The sequence below is a fragment of the Grampus griseus genome (assembly GCF_964374135.1).
Source record: "Grampus griseus genome assembly, chromosome: 8".
NCBI lineage: Eukaryota > Metazoa > Chordata > Mammalia > Artiodactyla > Delphinidae > Grampus > Grampus griseus.
In genome coordinates, this window is record NC_139002.1 from 44,501,882 (window position 1) to 44,517,814 (window position 15,933).

The 15,933-nt window shown below is 36.7% G+C and overlaps 1 protein-coding gene and 1 long non-coding RNA gene across 3 annotated transcripts in view; one reads left to right on the top strand and one right to left on the bottom strand.

Moving 5' to 3' along the window:
• Nucleotides 1-15,933, top strand: part of GRM5 (glutamate metabotropic receptor 5) — a gene marked incomplete at both ends in the record, with an annotated part of 539,059 nt that overhangs the window by 441,052 nt on the left and 82,074 nt on the right. For both annotated transcript variants that reach the window (XM_082659930.1, XM_082659929.1), the window contains 2 exons: nt 6,670-6,916; nt 14,444-14,612. In XM_082659930.1, coding sequence (XP_082516056.1) covers nt 6,670-6,916; nt 14,444-14,612 — 416 coding nt within the window. The remainder of the gene's footprint in view (nt 1-6,669; nt 6,917-14,443; nt 14,613-15,933) is intronic.
• LOC309826002 overlaps nt 1-15,933 on the bottom strand; it is a 115,165-nt gene that overhangs the window by 17,424 nt on the left and 81,808 nt on the right. The window lies entirely within an intron of this gene.

Here is a 15,933-nt window from a genome sequence, read left to right on the forward strand (position 1 = left end):
GTAGCTAGAGAGGAATTATTTGTTTATTTATTTATTTAACGATCCATTTTTATTAAAATACAGCTGAACACAATATTATGTTAGTTTCAGGTGTACTACCTAGTGATTCAACATTTATGTACATCAGGAAATGATCACCACAATAAGTTTAGTAACATCTATCCCTATACAAAGTTATTACAATATTACTGGCCATATCCCTTATACTGTATATTATACCCTCGTGGCTTATTTCTCTTATATAACTGGAGGTCTGTACCTCTTAATCCCCTCTACCTATTTTGCCCAATGCCCCCACCTCTACCCTTCCCTCTGGCAACCACCCATTTGTTCTCTGTATGTATTTTGTTTTGTTTTGTTCATTTGTTTGTTTGTTTTTAGATTTTACATATAAGTGAGATCATATGGCATTTGTCTTTCTAACTTATTTCACTTAGCATGATACCCTCTACATCCGTCCGTGTTGTCGCAAATAGTAAGATTTCTTTTTTTTATGATTCAGTAATATTTCACTGTGTATACATACATCTTCTTTATCCATTTATCTATTGATGGACATTTAGGCTGCTTCCATGTCTTGGCTATTATAAATGATGCTGTAATGAACACTGGGGTGCATATATCTTTTCAAGTTAGTGTTTTTGTTTTCTTTGGGTAAGTACCCAGAAGTGAAATTGCTCAATGTATGATAGTTCTATTTTTACTTTTTTGAAGACCCTCCATACTGTTTTCCACAGTGACTGCACCAATTTACAAGCCTGCCAACAATGCACAAGAGTTCCCTTTTCTCTACATCCTTGCCACCACTTGTTATTTGATACTAGCCATTCTGACAGGTGTGAGGTGGTATCTCGTGGTTTTGATTTGCATCTCCCTGATGATTAGTGATGTTGATTATTTTTTCATGTGTCTGTTGACACTCTATCTGTATTCTTTGGGAAAATGTCCATTGAGGTCCTCCACTGACTTTTAAATTTCACTGTTTGTTTTCTTGATGTTAAGTTGTATCAGTTCTTTATATATTTTGGATAGTAACCACTCATCAGATATATTGCTTGAAAGTATCTTCTCCCATTCATTTTTTCATTTTGTTACTGTTTTCCTTTTCTGTGCAAAAGCTTTTTAGTTTGATGTAGTCCCATTTATTTATTTTTGCTTTTGTTTCCCTTGCCTGAGGTGACAGATCCAATAAACATTGCTAAGACTGATGTCAAAGAGCATACGGCCTATGTTTTCTTCTAGGGGTTTTATATTTTCAGGTCTTACATTTAAGTCTTTAATCCATTTTGAGTTTATGTTTGCATATTGTATATGAAAGTGATCCAGTTTCAATTTTTTGCAAGTAGCTGCCCAGTTTTCTCAACACCATTTATTGAAGAGAGTATCTTTCTCCATTGTATATTCCTGCCTCCTTTGTCATAGATTTTCCATGTAAGTGTAGGTTTATTTCTGAGCTCTCTTTTCTGTTTCATTGATCCATGTGTCTGTTTCTGTGCCAATAGCATACTGTTTTGATTACTGTAGGTTTGTATGATCATTTGAAATCAGAGAGTGTGATACCTCCAGCTTTGTTCTTTCTCAAGATTGCCTTAGCTATTCAGGATCTTTTGTGGTTCCATACAAATTTTAGGATTATTTGTTCTAGTTTTTGAAGAATACCATTGGTATTTTGATAGAGATTACATTGAATTTGTAGATTTCCTTCAGTAGTATGGTCATTTTAACAATATTAATTCTTCCAATCCCTGAGGAGGGCATATCTTTCCTTTGGTTTGTGTCATCTTCAGTTTCTTTCATCAATGTCTTATAGTTTTCTGAGTACAAATCTTTTACCACTTTGGTTAGATTTCTTCCTAGTATTTTATTCTTTATGATGTGATTTTAAATGGGCTTGTTTTCTTAATTTCTTTTTCTGATAATTTGTTGTTAATATATACAAATGCAACAGATTTCTGAATACTAATTTTGTATCCTACAACTTTAATGAATTCATTGAATACTTCTAATAGATTTTTTTTTTTGGTGGAGTCTTTGGGGTTTTCTATGTATAGTATTATGTCATCTGCAAACAGTGAAAGTTTTACTTTTCCCTTTCCAGTTTGGATTCCTTTTATTTCTTTTTCTTATCTGATTGCTGTGGCTAGGATTTGCAACTTGATATTGAATTAAAGTGGCAAGAGTGGGCATCCTTGTCCTTTTCCTGATCTTAGAAGAAATGCTTTCAGCTTTTCACTGTTGAGTATGATGTTGGCTATGGGTTTGTCATGTGTGGCCTTTATTATGTTGAGATACATTCCCTCTACACCACTTTGTGGAGGGTTTAATGGACGTTGCCTTTTGTCAAAAGCTTTTTCTGCATCTATGGAGACAATCATATGACTTTTATTCTTCAACTTGTTAATGTGGTGTAGCACATTCATTGCTTTGTGAGTACTGAACCATCTTTGCATCTGTAGGATAAACCCCACTGGATCATGGTGTATGATCCCTTTAATGTACTATTGAACTCAACTTACTAATGTTCTGTTGAGGATTTTTGCATCTATGTTCATGAGTGATATTGGTCTGCAATTTTTTGTGTGTGATGTCTTTATTTTTGTTATCAGGGTGATGCTGCCCTCGTAGAATGAGTTCAGAAGTGTTCCTTCTTCTTAAATTTTTTGGAATACTCTGAGAAGAATAGGTGTTAACTCTCCTTTAAATGTTTTGTAGAATTCACCTGTGAAGTCATCTGATCCTGGACTTTTGTTTGTTGGGAGGTTTTGTTTGTTTGTTTGTTTTTTTAACAACTGACTTAATTTCATTACTAGTAATTGATCTGTTCATATTTTCTACTTAGTCCTGATTTGGTCTTGGGAGACTGTATGTTTCTAGGAATTTATCCATTTCTTCTAGTTTGTCCGTTTTATTGCCATATAATTGTTCATAGTAATCTCTTATGGTCCTTTGTACTTCTGTGGTGTCAGTCGTAACTTCTACTCATTCATATTTTATTTTATTTATTTGGGCCATTTCTCTTTTGTTCTTGATAAGTCTGGCTAAAGGTTTACCAATTTTGTTTATTTTTTTCAAAAACCAGCTCTTAGTTTCATTGATCTTTCTTATTTTTTTTAGTCTCTATTTAACTTATTTTCATTCTGATCTTCAATATCTTCTACTAATTTTGGGTTTCATTTGTTCTTTTTATTTTCTAGTTCCTTTAGGTGTGAGGTTAGGTTGTTTATTTGATATTTTTCCTATTTCCTGTTGTAGGCCCGTATCACTATAAAGTTTCTTCTTAGAACTGCTTTCGCTGTGTTCCTTAGATTTTGGATCATTGTGTTAACATTTTCACTTATTTCCAGGTATTTTTTTGACTTCTTCAGTGACCCATTGGTTGTTTAGTATCATAATCTTTAGTCTCCAAGTGTATTTTTTGCAGTTTTTTTCTTGTAGTCAGTTTCTGGTCTCATACTGATATAGTCAGAATTTTATTTATTTAATAAATATTAAATTTATTATGGCTTGTTTTATGGCCTAGCCTGTGTTCTATCCTGGAGAATGTTCTATGTGCACTTGAAAAGAATGCATATTCTGTTGCTTTTGGGTGGAATATTCCATATATATCTATCTATTAAATCCGTCTGGTCTAATATGTCATCTAAGGCCAGTAATTCCTTATAGATTTTCTGTCTGGGTGATCTGTCCATTGATTTAAGTGTTAAAGCCCTCTTCTACTATTTATTGTATTACTGTCAATTTCTCCTTTTATGTTTGGTAGTACTTGCTTCATATATTTAGGTCCTCCTACTTTGTGTGCATATATATTTACAATTGTTATATCTTCCTCTTGGACTGATCCCTTTATCATTAGGTAATGTCCTTCTTTGTCTCTTTTTACAGACTTTGTTTTAAAGTCCATTTTGTCTGATATAAGTATTGCTACCCCAGCTTTCTTTTTGTTTTCATTTTCATGGAATATCTTTTTCCATCCCCTCACTTTCACTCCATGTGTGTCTTTAGCTCTAAAGTGAGTCTCTTATAGGCAGTGTATAGATAGGTCTTGTATTTCTGTCCATTCAGTCACTCTATGTCTTCTGACTGGAGCATTTAGTCCATTTACATTTAAAGTAATTGATAGGTATTCACTTATTGCCTTTTTGTTCTTTGTCTTGGAGTTGTTTTGTAGTTCTTTTTTGTTCCTTTTTACTTTTTTTCTCTCTTGTCTTATAATTTTATGACTGTTGTTAGTGTTATGCTTGGATTCCTTTCTCTTTTTTGGTGTGTATCTATTATAGGTTTTTGGTTTGTGGTTACCATGAGGTTCATATATAACAACCTATATTTATAGATGACTATTTTAAGTTGGTGATCTCATAAGTTTGAATGCATTCTAACAACCTTATGCTTTTACTACCACTACCCCCCAACCACTTTATGTTTCTGATGTCACATTTTACATCTTTTAATTTTGTGTATCCCTTGACTACATGGCAGGGAATTTGGGTTTTACTTTCGGTAACAATGGAGCCACTAGAAAGTTTGATCAGAGGAGTATCATAATCTAACTCTTTTTTTAAGAGAATTTTTATGGCTATTGAATTAAAAATTGGCTGGAGTGGGTGGAGAATAGTTTAAGGCAGAAAGAAAGAGTCCAGTTAAAAGACTATCACTGTAATCCAGACAGATGATATATCTTAAACCTAGTAGAAGTAGATTTGTGTGAAACAGTTTAATTCTGGATATTCTGAAGACAGACCAAATAAGAGTAAACAGGGAAGGAAGGAAAGAAAAAAGTCAAAAGTGACTCCCAAGTATTTGACTTAACACCCGGAAGAATGGAGTTTCTAGTGGTATGAGGTGAAATGTGGAAGTGTGACTAGAGTCTGTGTAGAAAAGGAAATTGTAAGATTTGGTTGGAAAGTGGCCTAGGGCCAGTGTCTAGTCCTGAGATGGAAACAAAATTTCCCATGTTATACCTATGCTGGTTTCCCCAGGAGCCTCTATGCCTCTACAGTTTGAAACTCATAAAAATCATGTCATCTTTGAAGAGTTCCTATTTCTCTCTCTTTAAAAAACTTCTCCCCAAATGGCATGCTCTTTCCTTAGCTCAGCTGTTACCTTTACCTTATACCCATGCTCTTCCTGTATGTTTCAGTCCTCTCCATTCCTCAATCACCAGGCCTGGCAGTAGATTCCACCTCCTAAACACTTCTGTCCATAATCTTGGCCTCTACCCTCAGCAAAGCCATTTTCACCTATCGCTGGGATCATTGCATTACCACTTGATGGGTCTTCATAATTCTGCTCCTATAGCCCTTTAAATCTTTCTCCAGTGTACCCAGATTGATCTTTCTAAAACAGAAATCTGATCATGTTCCTTCCTATTTTAAGCACTACAAAGGATCCCAGTGCTTATGATAAAGTACAGTGATCTTAATCTGGCCAATGCAATCCTGCCTTCCTCTACTACTTCAGTTCTCCCCATTCTCCTGCCTCCTATCCCATCTTGCAAACATTCCAACCTTCTTAAAGTTTCCCAAACATAGTTTGCTCTACCTCATCTATGAACCTTCAAACATGCTTTCCTCCACTCTTCATCCAGCTGATACTCAACCAAAATGCTCAGCTTCAGTGAGTTTCTTGGTCTAGTGCCCCTCCCTATTCAGTCCTGCCCTAGCACTTAGCCTGCTTAAATGCCCTTCTGCCCTCTAGACTCTAAGTAAACAAGAGCAATAATCATGTCTATCTTATTCTACATTATGTTCCACACTTCCAGCAAGTTCTGAGCAGTCAGAACTAACAGGCACTCATCCCATATTTGTTTAATCAGTAACTCATACCAAATGTTAGTTCTTTAATGAAACATTCCCAAGAGCCCTTCACTGGAAGAGATGGCTTCCTCTCTGGGCCTCCACTGATAGGGATCACTCCCTCTTTGGGCCTCTATAGATTTTAACTCCACATCTATTACAGATTTATCACCTTCTACCTTTAATGTAGCTACATAATTTCTCTCTATTACTGAACATGTTTCCTCTTAAGTGCAGAATCCATGTCCAGTTCACGTTTGTATTTTCCCTAGATCATCATACACAGAGCTTTATGTATACTCAGACTCCAATAAATTTTATTTAATTAATGAATGAATGAATAGGGCTTAAATATTATATTTCAGAATTTCCAAATAGGTCAGTTTATAGGGCACATATGCTTTGAGGTAGGAAATGATGGGTGATAAATCCCAATAGGTAAGTTGAGGCAAGATGGTAGGGGATCTACTTTGCTCAACTAAGACTTAATAATTTGGAAACTGGAGATTTTTGGAGGATATCTAAACCAAGGAGGTATAGTATCACAGCTGAATACTTGGGAGATTAATCTGTCCTTAAGATAAATCTTGTGGTACAGAAATGGAGTGCTATCCTGCATTTATCCCTAGAGTGTGGTAATAGAGGAAGTGAATCTTGGTACTGGTGAGGATTCAGCTCTGTCTTTCAGGTCTTGGGGAAAAAAATTGGGTATAGAAGACAATTATTAGGCATACTATTTTGGCACCTGTTCTTAGTATTTCCTCTGGTTTTAACTCTGATAAATTGTTCCAGTGCACTCTCAAATTATTCAGAATCCATAGAGATAGCTATAGTAGAAATAAATTTCAAAGTTAATCCCTAATTTGTTTTCCAACAGGTTCTCTGACTCTGAGAACACATCATGTTCAAGACTCCAAAATGGGATTTGTGATCAATGCGATCTATTCCATGGCCTATGGGCTCCACAACATGCAGATGTCCCTCTGTCCAGGATATGCGGGCCTCTGTGATGCCATGAAGCCAATCGATGGACGGAAACTTTTGGACTCCCTGATGAAAACCAATTTTACTGGGGTTTCTGGAGACATGATCCTATTTGATGAGAATGGAGACTCTCCAGGAAGGTATTGTTACAATTCACCCCTAGACAATAGAGCCTGGTCGAGGTATCTCTTGATCCTCAGAAGCCTGTTTCTCTCCCTTGTGGTTATCTAGGCTTCCTGGCCATGTCTGGCTAGTTCTGATATCACAAAGTGAGTAAAGACAGAGAGGGGAAGCCCCATTTCCTGTGGCCAGGAAAAAATATTAATGCGGATGTCTAAAACGTGCTCTTGGAATCATCACCACATTTCAGAGACTCAAACTTAGAGGCAGGAGCCTCACATTATCATAGATAATTAAAAGCCGGCTCTATGGTTTCCCTGTACATGTTTGCTATGTTATTCCATGCATTCTGATCTCTTCTTAGGCCACAGAACTATTCTGAAACAGGAACAATTCCATTTCTGGTAATCCAGAAATAGGGCTGAGGTGTTATTATATTGTTTGCTGTACCTACAGTAAGTTACAAGTCAGTTTATTTTAGTATCCTCCAGCTGGAACACTTTCTCCCTTCTTGAGGACTAAATTGCCTTTCTCTCTGAAATTTTACCTTTCATTATTTATAGAGAGGAACCTGAGAAACATGAACTTACTCATAATTATAGGTCAGCCTCCAGGGAAGTCATTAAGTACCTAGAACTTACCAGTATTCACATCTATCTCAGACTCTAAATTCTTTTTTTTTTTTTTTTGCCTTCTTTGTGTGTTTATCGGCACGTGTTTCCTATCACAGTCCTTTCGAATAATAAGAGCTAATGTTTGTCTGACACTGCTTATGTGATAGACCCTATTCCAGCTAGTCTAAAAGTATCAACTCATATCATCCTCACAACAAATCCTTGAGGCAGGCGCTTCCCTGGTCCCCATTTGATGGCCAAGGAGACAGATGCTTTGGAGAGGAAGGATCTTGACTGAGGAAGTCACTGCATCTTTGGCAACAGCTGTGACGTGTTCAACACCAAAGTCCAGACTCTAAATTCTTAAGTGACTCTTCACATGAGACTTTTAATCCATGAGGGATAATGTCATTGAAATGATATTCTGACTTGTAGCAGGGCTGGGTCTTTAATCCGCCCTGCATTAGGACAATCAGGGTCCTTTGGTTGCCTGCTGTAAAATCCCTGGTATTTTTCCAGCAACAGCTTTTGCTTGACAGGTGAGCTTGGAGAGGGTGTGTTTACACTCTTTTTGCAGCTGATCCTGCCAAGAGAAGGTCCCATGAGTCCCTCCCATGACTCACATACCATGTGCCCACACATTGTACCAGCCACCTTGGTCTAGCTTGTTTCCATATTCCTGATGTGAACTGGAGCTTGTCCCTGATGCAGCTGTTACTGTCTCACGAGCCAAACTTTTTAAGTGACAGCAGTTCCAAGTCATGCAGCCAAGAGGAAAGGTGGATATTTTCTCTATTTTAGAGAGTTGAAGAGTATTGCTCCAAGCAAGCCGTTTGTCAAGATAAGATGTTTCAAATATTGTTTTCTACTTTTTGGCTATTCAGTACATTCATGGGAGTGGGGGCAGGAATGCAAGCATTTTCCCAGGGCCATAGGGCACTTCACATGTGTTGTAAGGCTTCTTAGGGCAGGTCAATGAATGAGCTCAGTCTTTAGGCTCAGGTCAAAGCCTAGGCTCTGATATCTTCACATGGATTTATTCTTCCTGTGTGCACCCCTAGATCACTGACATCACCTTGGGATTTGTTCATAGACTCTGTTGACTCTACTCTGTTGTAGACTCGGTTCAAACAGTTTTCATGTCATGTACCCAAGCCAGTTCCACAAACCAGACAGTGAAGAAATGGCTCAGCTCTATTCCTCTATTAAGGGAAACCTTAATAGATCAGAACGTCACTATCTCATTCACAATCCTCCAAATATGCTGGAATGGGGTACATTTAGGACACTGGTTCTCAACCATTGGGGGAACATGAATCTCTTTAAGTTAAATGAAATTTATAGATACTCCCTCAAGGACAATATCCATAAAATTCTGCAAACAATTTCTGGAAACTCATGGAGACTTTAGAGACTTTTCATGCATAACTAAGGTTGGGTATTACATTAGCCCACTAATAAATGATCAGAATCTGCCTCTGAGGGCATAAGCCAAACTCAGGAAAAGGTGCTTTGCAACTTTTCTGGTTTCCCAATTAATCCAGTTATAGGTACAAAATAATTATAACTAATATTTGCCATGTGTTTTCTTAGCCAAGTACTTAGCTAAATCCTCTATATTTTAATCCTATGAGGTAAGTAATATTATCATGTTCTTTTCTAGCCGAAGGCTCACAACTGAGGATTACAAAGATTAAATGACATGCCCAAAGACAGTCTAATACATGAAAGAGTCAAGATTCTAACTCAATCTTGTGGGCTTCAATTCCTGACCCTGTACAACAGCCTGCCAATTACAGTATCAAAATCAAAACAGCACTATTCTCCTAGAAATGTATTTGTAGGCACTATGTTGTTATTTCTCTGGAGTAGAAGTTGCAGCTCAGCTGGATCAAAGACATTCCAACCTGGGCAATGAACCAGAGGAGACTAGGGTGATTAGGGGTTCCCCTAAAATGCCAGAGTCACAAGAGGAAGATCCTAAAGAGAGGAAGCTGGGAGAGGTGACAACTCACTCTGGCACACATACCTATGGATAGTTAGAGAGAGTCAAATTTAATCACTGTTTTTAAGCCTCACGTAATCAGACTACTATCAGTACATACATCTTTAACGAAACCCTTGGGTCAAGTGTATTACAGAATTCTGAATTTTTTTTTTTTTTTTTTTTTTTTTACTGTAATGAGCTTTTTGTTTTTTAACATCTTTATTGGAGTATAATTGCTTTACAATGGTGTGTTAGTTTCTGCTTTATAACAAAGTGAATCAGCTATATGCATACATATATATCGATATCCCCTCCCTCTTGCGTCTCCCTCCCACCTTCCCTATCCCACCCCCCTAGATAGTCACAAAGCACCAAGCTGATCTCCCTGTGCTATGCGGCTGCTTCCCACTAGCTATCTATTTTACATTTGGTAGTGTATATATGTCCATGCCACTCTCTCACTTCGTCCCAGCTTACCCTTCCCCCTCCCCGTGTCCTCAAGTCCATTCTCTACGTCTGCATCTTTATTCCTGTCCTGCCCCTAGGTTCTTCAGAACCATTTTTTTTTTTTTTAGATTCCATATATATATAGTGTTAGCATACGGTATTTGTTTTTCTCTTTCTGACTTACTTCACTGTGTATGACAGACTCTAGGTCCATCCACCTCACTACAAATAACTCAATTTCATTTCTTTTTATGGCGAGTAATATTCCATTGTATGTATGTGCCACATCTTCTTTATCCATTCACCTGTCGATGGACACTTAGGTGGCTTCCGTGTCCTGGCTATTGTAAATAGAGCTGCAATTCTGAATTTTTGATTTTACAGAAGTCATATAATGCCTCCTGCATACCGTGGAGCACACTTTTTAAACAACGCATTAATATTTCTACAGCAAAACATGTGAATATTCATAGGAAGTGTGATAAATAAAGTATAAATAGTCTCATGACAGTGTAGATCAAGTTCTGTCACTAGATGAGTTGAGAATGGGTCATGTTTTGCTGCCAAGTGAGTTATGAAAAAACTTATGGTTTTCAGAGCTCTAAGGAGTTCAGGAGTTATAGATAAGAAATATGGACCTTTACTGTTTGCCATCAAGGGGACAGACCACAGGTTGGCAAGCTATGGTCTACAGGCCAAATCGGGTCTGCTATCTGTTTTGGTAAATAAGGTTTTACTGGAACACAGTCTCTCTCATTTATTTAGAGACTATCTGTAGCTATTTCATGCTACACTAACAGTGTTGAGTAGTTTCAACAGAGGCCTAAAATATTTACCGTCTGTCCCTTTATAGCAAAAGTTTTCTGACCCCCAATAGATATACAGAGAGTCCACTGACGACTAAGGTTTAACAAGCCTAGCTGTTGCCTAGGACTGACCATAAATGGGCAGAGGAAACATGGAGAGTCAACGTCAGCCTAAGTACAACTGATTATTTAAGGCAAAAATGTTAACATTATATTGTGGGGTTTATAAGTATGGGGATGTAAAACATTTGACAATGTGGCATAAAGGAATGGGGTATAAAAGTGTACAGGGGCAAGTTTCTTATATTTTACATTAAGTGACACAACATTACTTTAAGTAGAATAAGTTAAATTAAGAATGCCTATTAAATCCCTTGGGCAGTTAAAATTTTAATACAAGAGAAATAACTAAAAAACCAAGAGAAAAACGCTTTAGAAAAATTGGTTAATACAAAATAAGGCAGGAAAAGAAGAAAAGATGGACAAAAACAGATATGACAAGTAGAAAATAAGGCTGGAACACTAGAAATTTGCAGATACTGACCTGGTTTGCACACAGATTCTTAATATGTGGCTCTGTCCACAGAAGGACTTAAAAAAGCACCTTAGCCTCAGAACTGTAGACTGAGAGGACCTTAAGGGTCATATAAATCTAGTATTCTCCATAGTCCCTTCCCCCGAATGATGTTTCAGTTTCCCTGACAACAACCTTGCCTCAGCCCCTTGGGTAAAGAGAACCTCACTATCTTCTGAAGAAGCCTGCTCTAATTTTCAGAGTTATAACCACTTAGAAAGTTCTTTATTTCTGTTCAACTGAACCCTGCCTTCCTCCAGTTTCTATTTTGTGCTTTTTTTTTTTAAACATCTTTACTGGAGTATAATTGCTTTACAATGGTGTGTTAGTTTCTGCTTTATAACAAAGTGAATCAGCTATACATATACATATATCCCCATTTCTCCTCCCTCTTGCGTCTCCCTCCCACCCTCTCTATCCCACCCCTCTAGGTGGTCACCTAAATAGACATTTCTCCAAAGAAGATATACAGATAGCCAACAAACACATGAAAGAATGCTCAACATCACTAATCATTATTTTGTGCTTTTAACTGAACTTTTTTCTTTTTGGTTGCAATACATTTTATCTGTTTCTTTGTTTGGTTTTTTTTTGAACACTTTAGGAAATTCATTCGGACAAATTTTTAGTGTATTTCAACTCTAAACTGTGGCCAGTTAAGGAAGAGACAGACGTGGGGAACCAGAGAGAAAGGGGAAAGAAGGAAGAAGTATTAAAGAAGACAGATTACACAAACCCACACTCAGTGATGAGACAGAAGGTTCAGGAGCAGAGATGGAGAAACCAGGGGGCCCAGTGAGAGAGGGCGAGACAACAAGAGTGAGAATGAGAGAGAATTAAACAATGGGTTACAATGGCAGAAAGCCATTATGTACTTTAATTCTTATCTAAAATTTAAGTAAGAGTATTTTTCAAACACTCACTCTCACTTTTGATGAAGAATAAAATCTATATCCTATCACTGAAAACCAAAAGAATTCATATTAATTGACAAGAGAAGGGAGGAGGGGTCTTCTTTTACAGAGAATTATTCTTAGCTATTTCTTTTTTTCATGTACTGCTACCAAAGATTTTTACAATCATGTTGTATTTTCACAGCTACAACCACTAGTGATAATATCTCTGTGGTTGTCTGGTAAGTAAGAAGTAATTACCACAAATCTAAGGGCTAATTCCAAAGGGAGGATTCAGTATCTGTAATAAATTTAAAGTAGGTTGATTGGTTTGAACCAAAATTAAGGTTTAACTTTTCTCAAAATCACTTCCCTGTCAAATATGACATTTTCCATTCTATAGAGTTATCATGTTTATTTTTCAAAAATTGGATCCCTTGACTTTTTACCATTTCTCCAATATAAAACAGATTTCTACAACAGTTAAGCAATGGAAGTTGATCTTTTAGCTCTATTGAGTTTATTTGGAGTAGTCTAACGGAAAAGAACCAACAGCAGACTTGAAGTATTAAGAGTGAGTATAGACTTGCATTCTCTCCAATCTGGTATCACTCATTACCTCACCAAGTTTCAGGTCCATTATCTGTACAATTGACAGTTTGGACTAGACCTCGTCAAAGTTAAGTTAACAACTGATAGAAATGGGTTGATGGCTCATTTGGGGGTGAGCAATGAAACTCTCTTCGTATCTCTTCAAATCAGTAGCAGCAAAGAAAAAAAATCTTCCTGACACTAACATTTCTTTCTTTCTCCCAGCCTAGAACGTTCAAAGGTCATTTGCTCACAGGCAGTCAGTCACCTTTTGAAGCCTTAGAGGCCCATGTAGCCAATTCGAAGCAGCCAATGCCATAATGTATGAGTTCTTTTTACCTCAGTGCTCTGTGTTCGAATATCTCAACTCACTGCATGCTTAGTAGCCACTGCATAACTGTGACAGAGTGGAAATGTGTAAGACTCAGCTCTGTATCCTACAGATTGGTACTTTTAGAGGTGGAAATTAGACAGTTGCTCAAAATTGTTACTGACTGCAAATAAAACACTGTAGGATAACACTGAACAGCTAATCAAACTTAAGAATAAGTTAACATTCTGAAAAAAACACTACAGTAAAAAATGTGATTGGGAGTGAAAACAGAATAGTATCATTTTCAACATAGGTCCAAACAGATTGATGTCAGCTTTGTTCTTAGCATTTCTGTATGAGCATTGGTAATCTGGTCACTTGAACCCAAAAGCTAGAAAGTTTTCCATACGTATCAATTTTCAGATAGCTCAATATGCTAAGCATGGAGGTTGAAGGAAGCATTTAGAAGAACCTGTCTACCAATCCTAAAAGTCCTGGAAAATAAAAGCTCAGGGTACTATGTGAAGACACTGTACACCTAAGACATACCTACAGATGTGTCTACAGGAACTGACAGTGGTGGTATTGCTCATCCAGTGTCCTCAGATTGGAAAATTATTTCAGAAAGCTTCTCTGGAAATGTGTGTGTGTGTGTGTGTGTGTGTGTGTGTGTAAAATCTTATAAATAATCACATTAACTTTCCCTCTTTACATCTCTATCCCCATATAAAGTCTGAGAATTCACGAGGTTCTAGTATCTTCCAGCATTTTTACATTGCATGAGGTGCTTTAGAAGCTATCGATTTTCCGAATTATTTTAAACATCATTCCTGAAAGTATCTTTATACAATGAGTTTAGCCATTGATAAAGGGTAAAATGAGAAAGGTAAAATCAGGTCGTATCCAAATTACCTCCTCATTCCCTAAAGCTGAAGACAAGATTAAAGATTTACCAAAATTCTCCCTTGGTTATTAGCAAAGGAGTGGAGATGAAAACCTTGTTATCTTTTTAAGAAGCCTAAAAGTAGTACTTGTTTAAACTTCTTGAAGTTATTCCTTTCATCATGCTGAGGTCAAGTCACCTTCTCACATGGGATTATTTTCTATTTCAGGTATAAGCTTGAAAGTTTTTTTAAAAAAAAGGTCTCTGAAGAGAAAGTGAAACAGACAGACTTTTTGTTATTCTAAAGTGTACTGTCATGGAAAATTCCAGTGTCACCATTATGACAATAGGTACATTTTGGAGGACAGAAATCTATTGCTTCTTCATAGCTGAATATTTATATTTTTAGCTGAATAATTATTATATTCTTGTTCCTAAGGTATGAAATAATGAATTTCAAGGAAATGGGAAAAGATTATTTTGATTATATCAATGTTGGAAGCTGGGACAACGGAGAATTAAAAATGGATGATGATGAAGTATGGTCCAAGAAAAGCCACATCATCAGATCCGTGTGCAGTGAACCATGTGAGAAAGGCCAGATAAAGGTAAAATGGAGTCTGTGTTTCTTTAATTTTTGTTGTAAATTCAAAAGTATTCATTAGCATTGACTTTAACAAGTTTAGATATTTGTTTTGCCTTTTCCACTGTAAGCTTCTAATTTTTAGAAGAAATTTTTTTTTAATTCTTTTCCCATTAATTCCTTATGATATCTAGTAAACCCCACAATAATCTTAGTAGTTGGACTGGCTGAACCAATGGAAGAGTCATGCCCACACCCTTTCTACTCATGTAAGCCTTTAAAGACATGCTTCCTGGGAATAAATAGTTCACAGCTGGAAACTACATCAATTTCTAATTAACTTAAATATTTACCCAACTCCTACTAATGTAATAGTTTACATTACAAAACTATCTGTTTACGTTACAAAACTATTTGTTACTTAGTTTACAAAAATAAGTCAGACACATTTACTCTTAGAAGATTTATAGCGTAGATGAGGAAAAATATCATGGGCACAGATAAGTAATGTCATGTAAAATGTGATGACTTCATTAAGAAAGAAAAAAAAGGGAGCTAAATAATTTCATACAAAAGAAAGGGACAGGGACTTCCCTGGTGGTGCAGTGGTTAATAAGATGCCACACTCTCAATACAGGGGCCCTGAGTTTGATCCCTAGTCAGGGAACTAGATCTCACATGCATGCCGCAACTAAGTGTTTGCATGCCACATCTAAGGAATCTGCATGCCACAACTAAGGATCCCAGGAGTCACAACTAAGGAGCCTGCCTGCCACAACTAAGACCCAGCACAACCAAATAAATAAATACATATTTTTAAAAATGAGTTACTATATGTCAAATAGTACAGTGCTGTGTACATGGTGCGGTAAAGGTGCGATAAAAATTTTTTTTTTAAAAAAGGGACAGATTTCTTCTGAATAAAATGTCAGACACTGAACCATGAAAAATGGATATGACTTCAGAGAGCGATGTAGGGAAATGATAGTTTATGTAGAGGGAATAATAACAGGAAAGGTACAGAAGTAGTCAGACTGTTCTGGAATAACAGTGAATAATCTAGAGGGCGTTGCTCTAAATGGTTATCGTAAAAGAGACAGTTGCAATGATAGATTGAAGCCACATTTGCAGAGAGTTTTGGATGCCACACTAAACAGGCTGAACTTAATTTTTTATTAACCAGGAGTCTGAGAATAATTTTGACCAAGATGCTGACATATAATAGGTGAAGATGCATGGGTGGAGTTATGAAACATAAAGAAAGAAAGAAGAGACAAGTTAGAAGGACACTGTGATAGTGGTGACAAGGTCCCTGAATTATGGAAGAAACAGTGAGAACAGAAAGG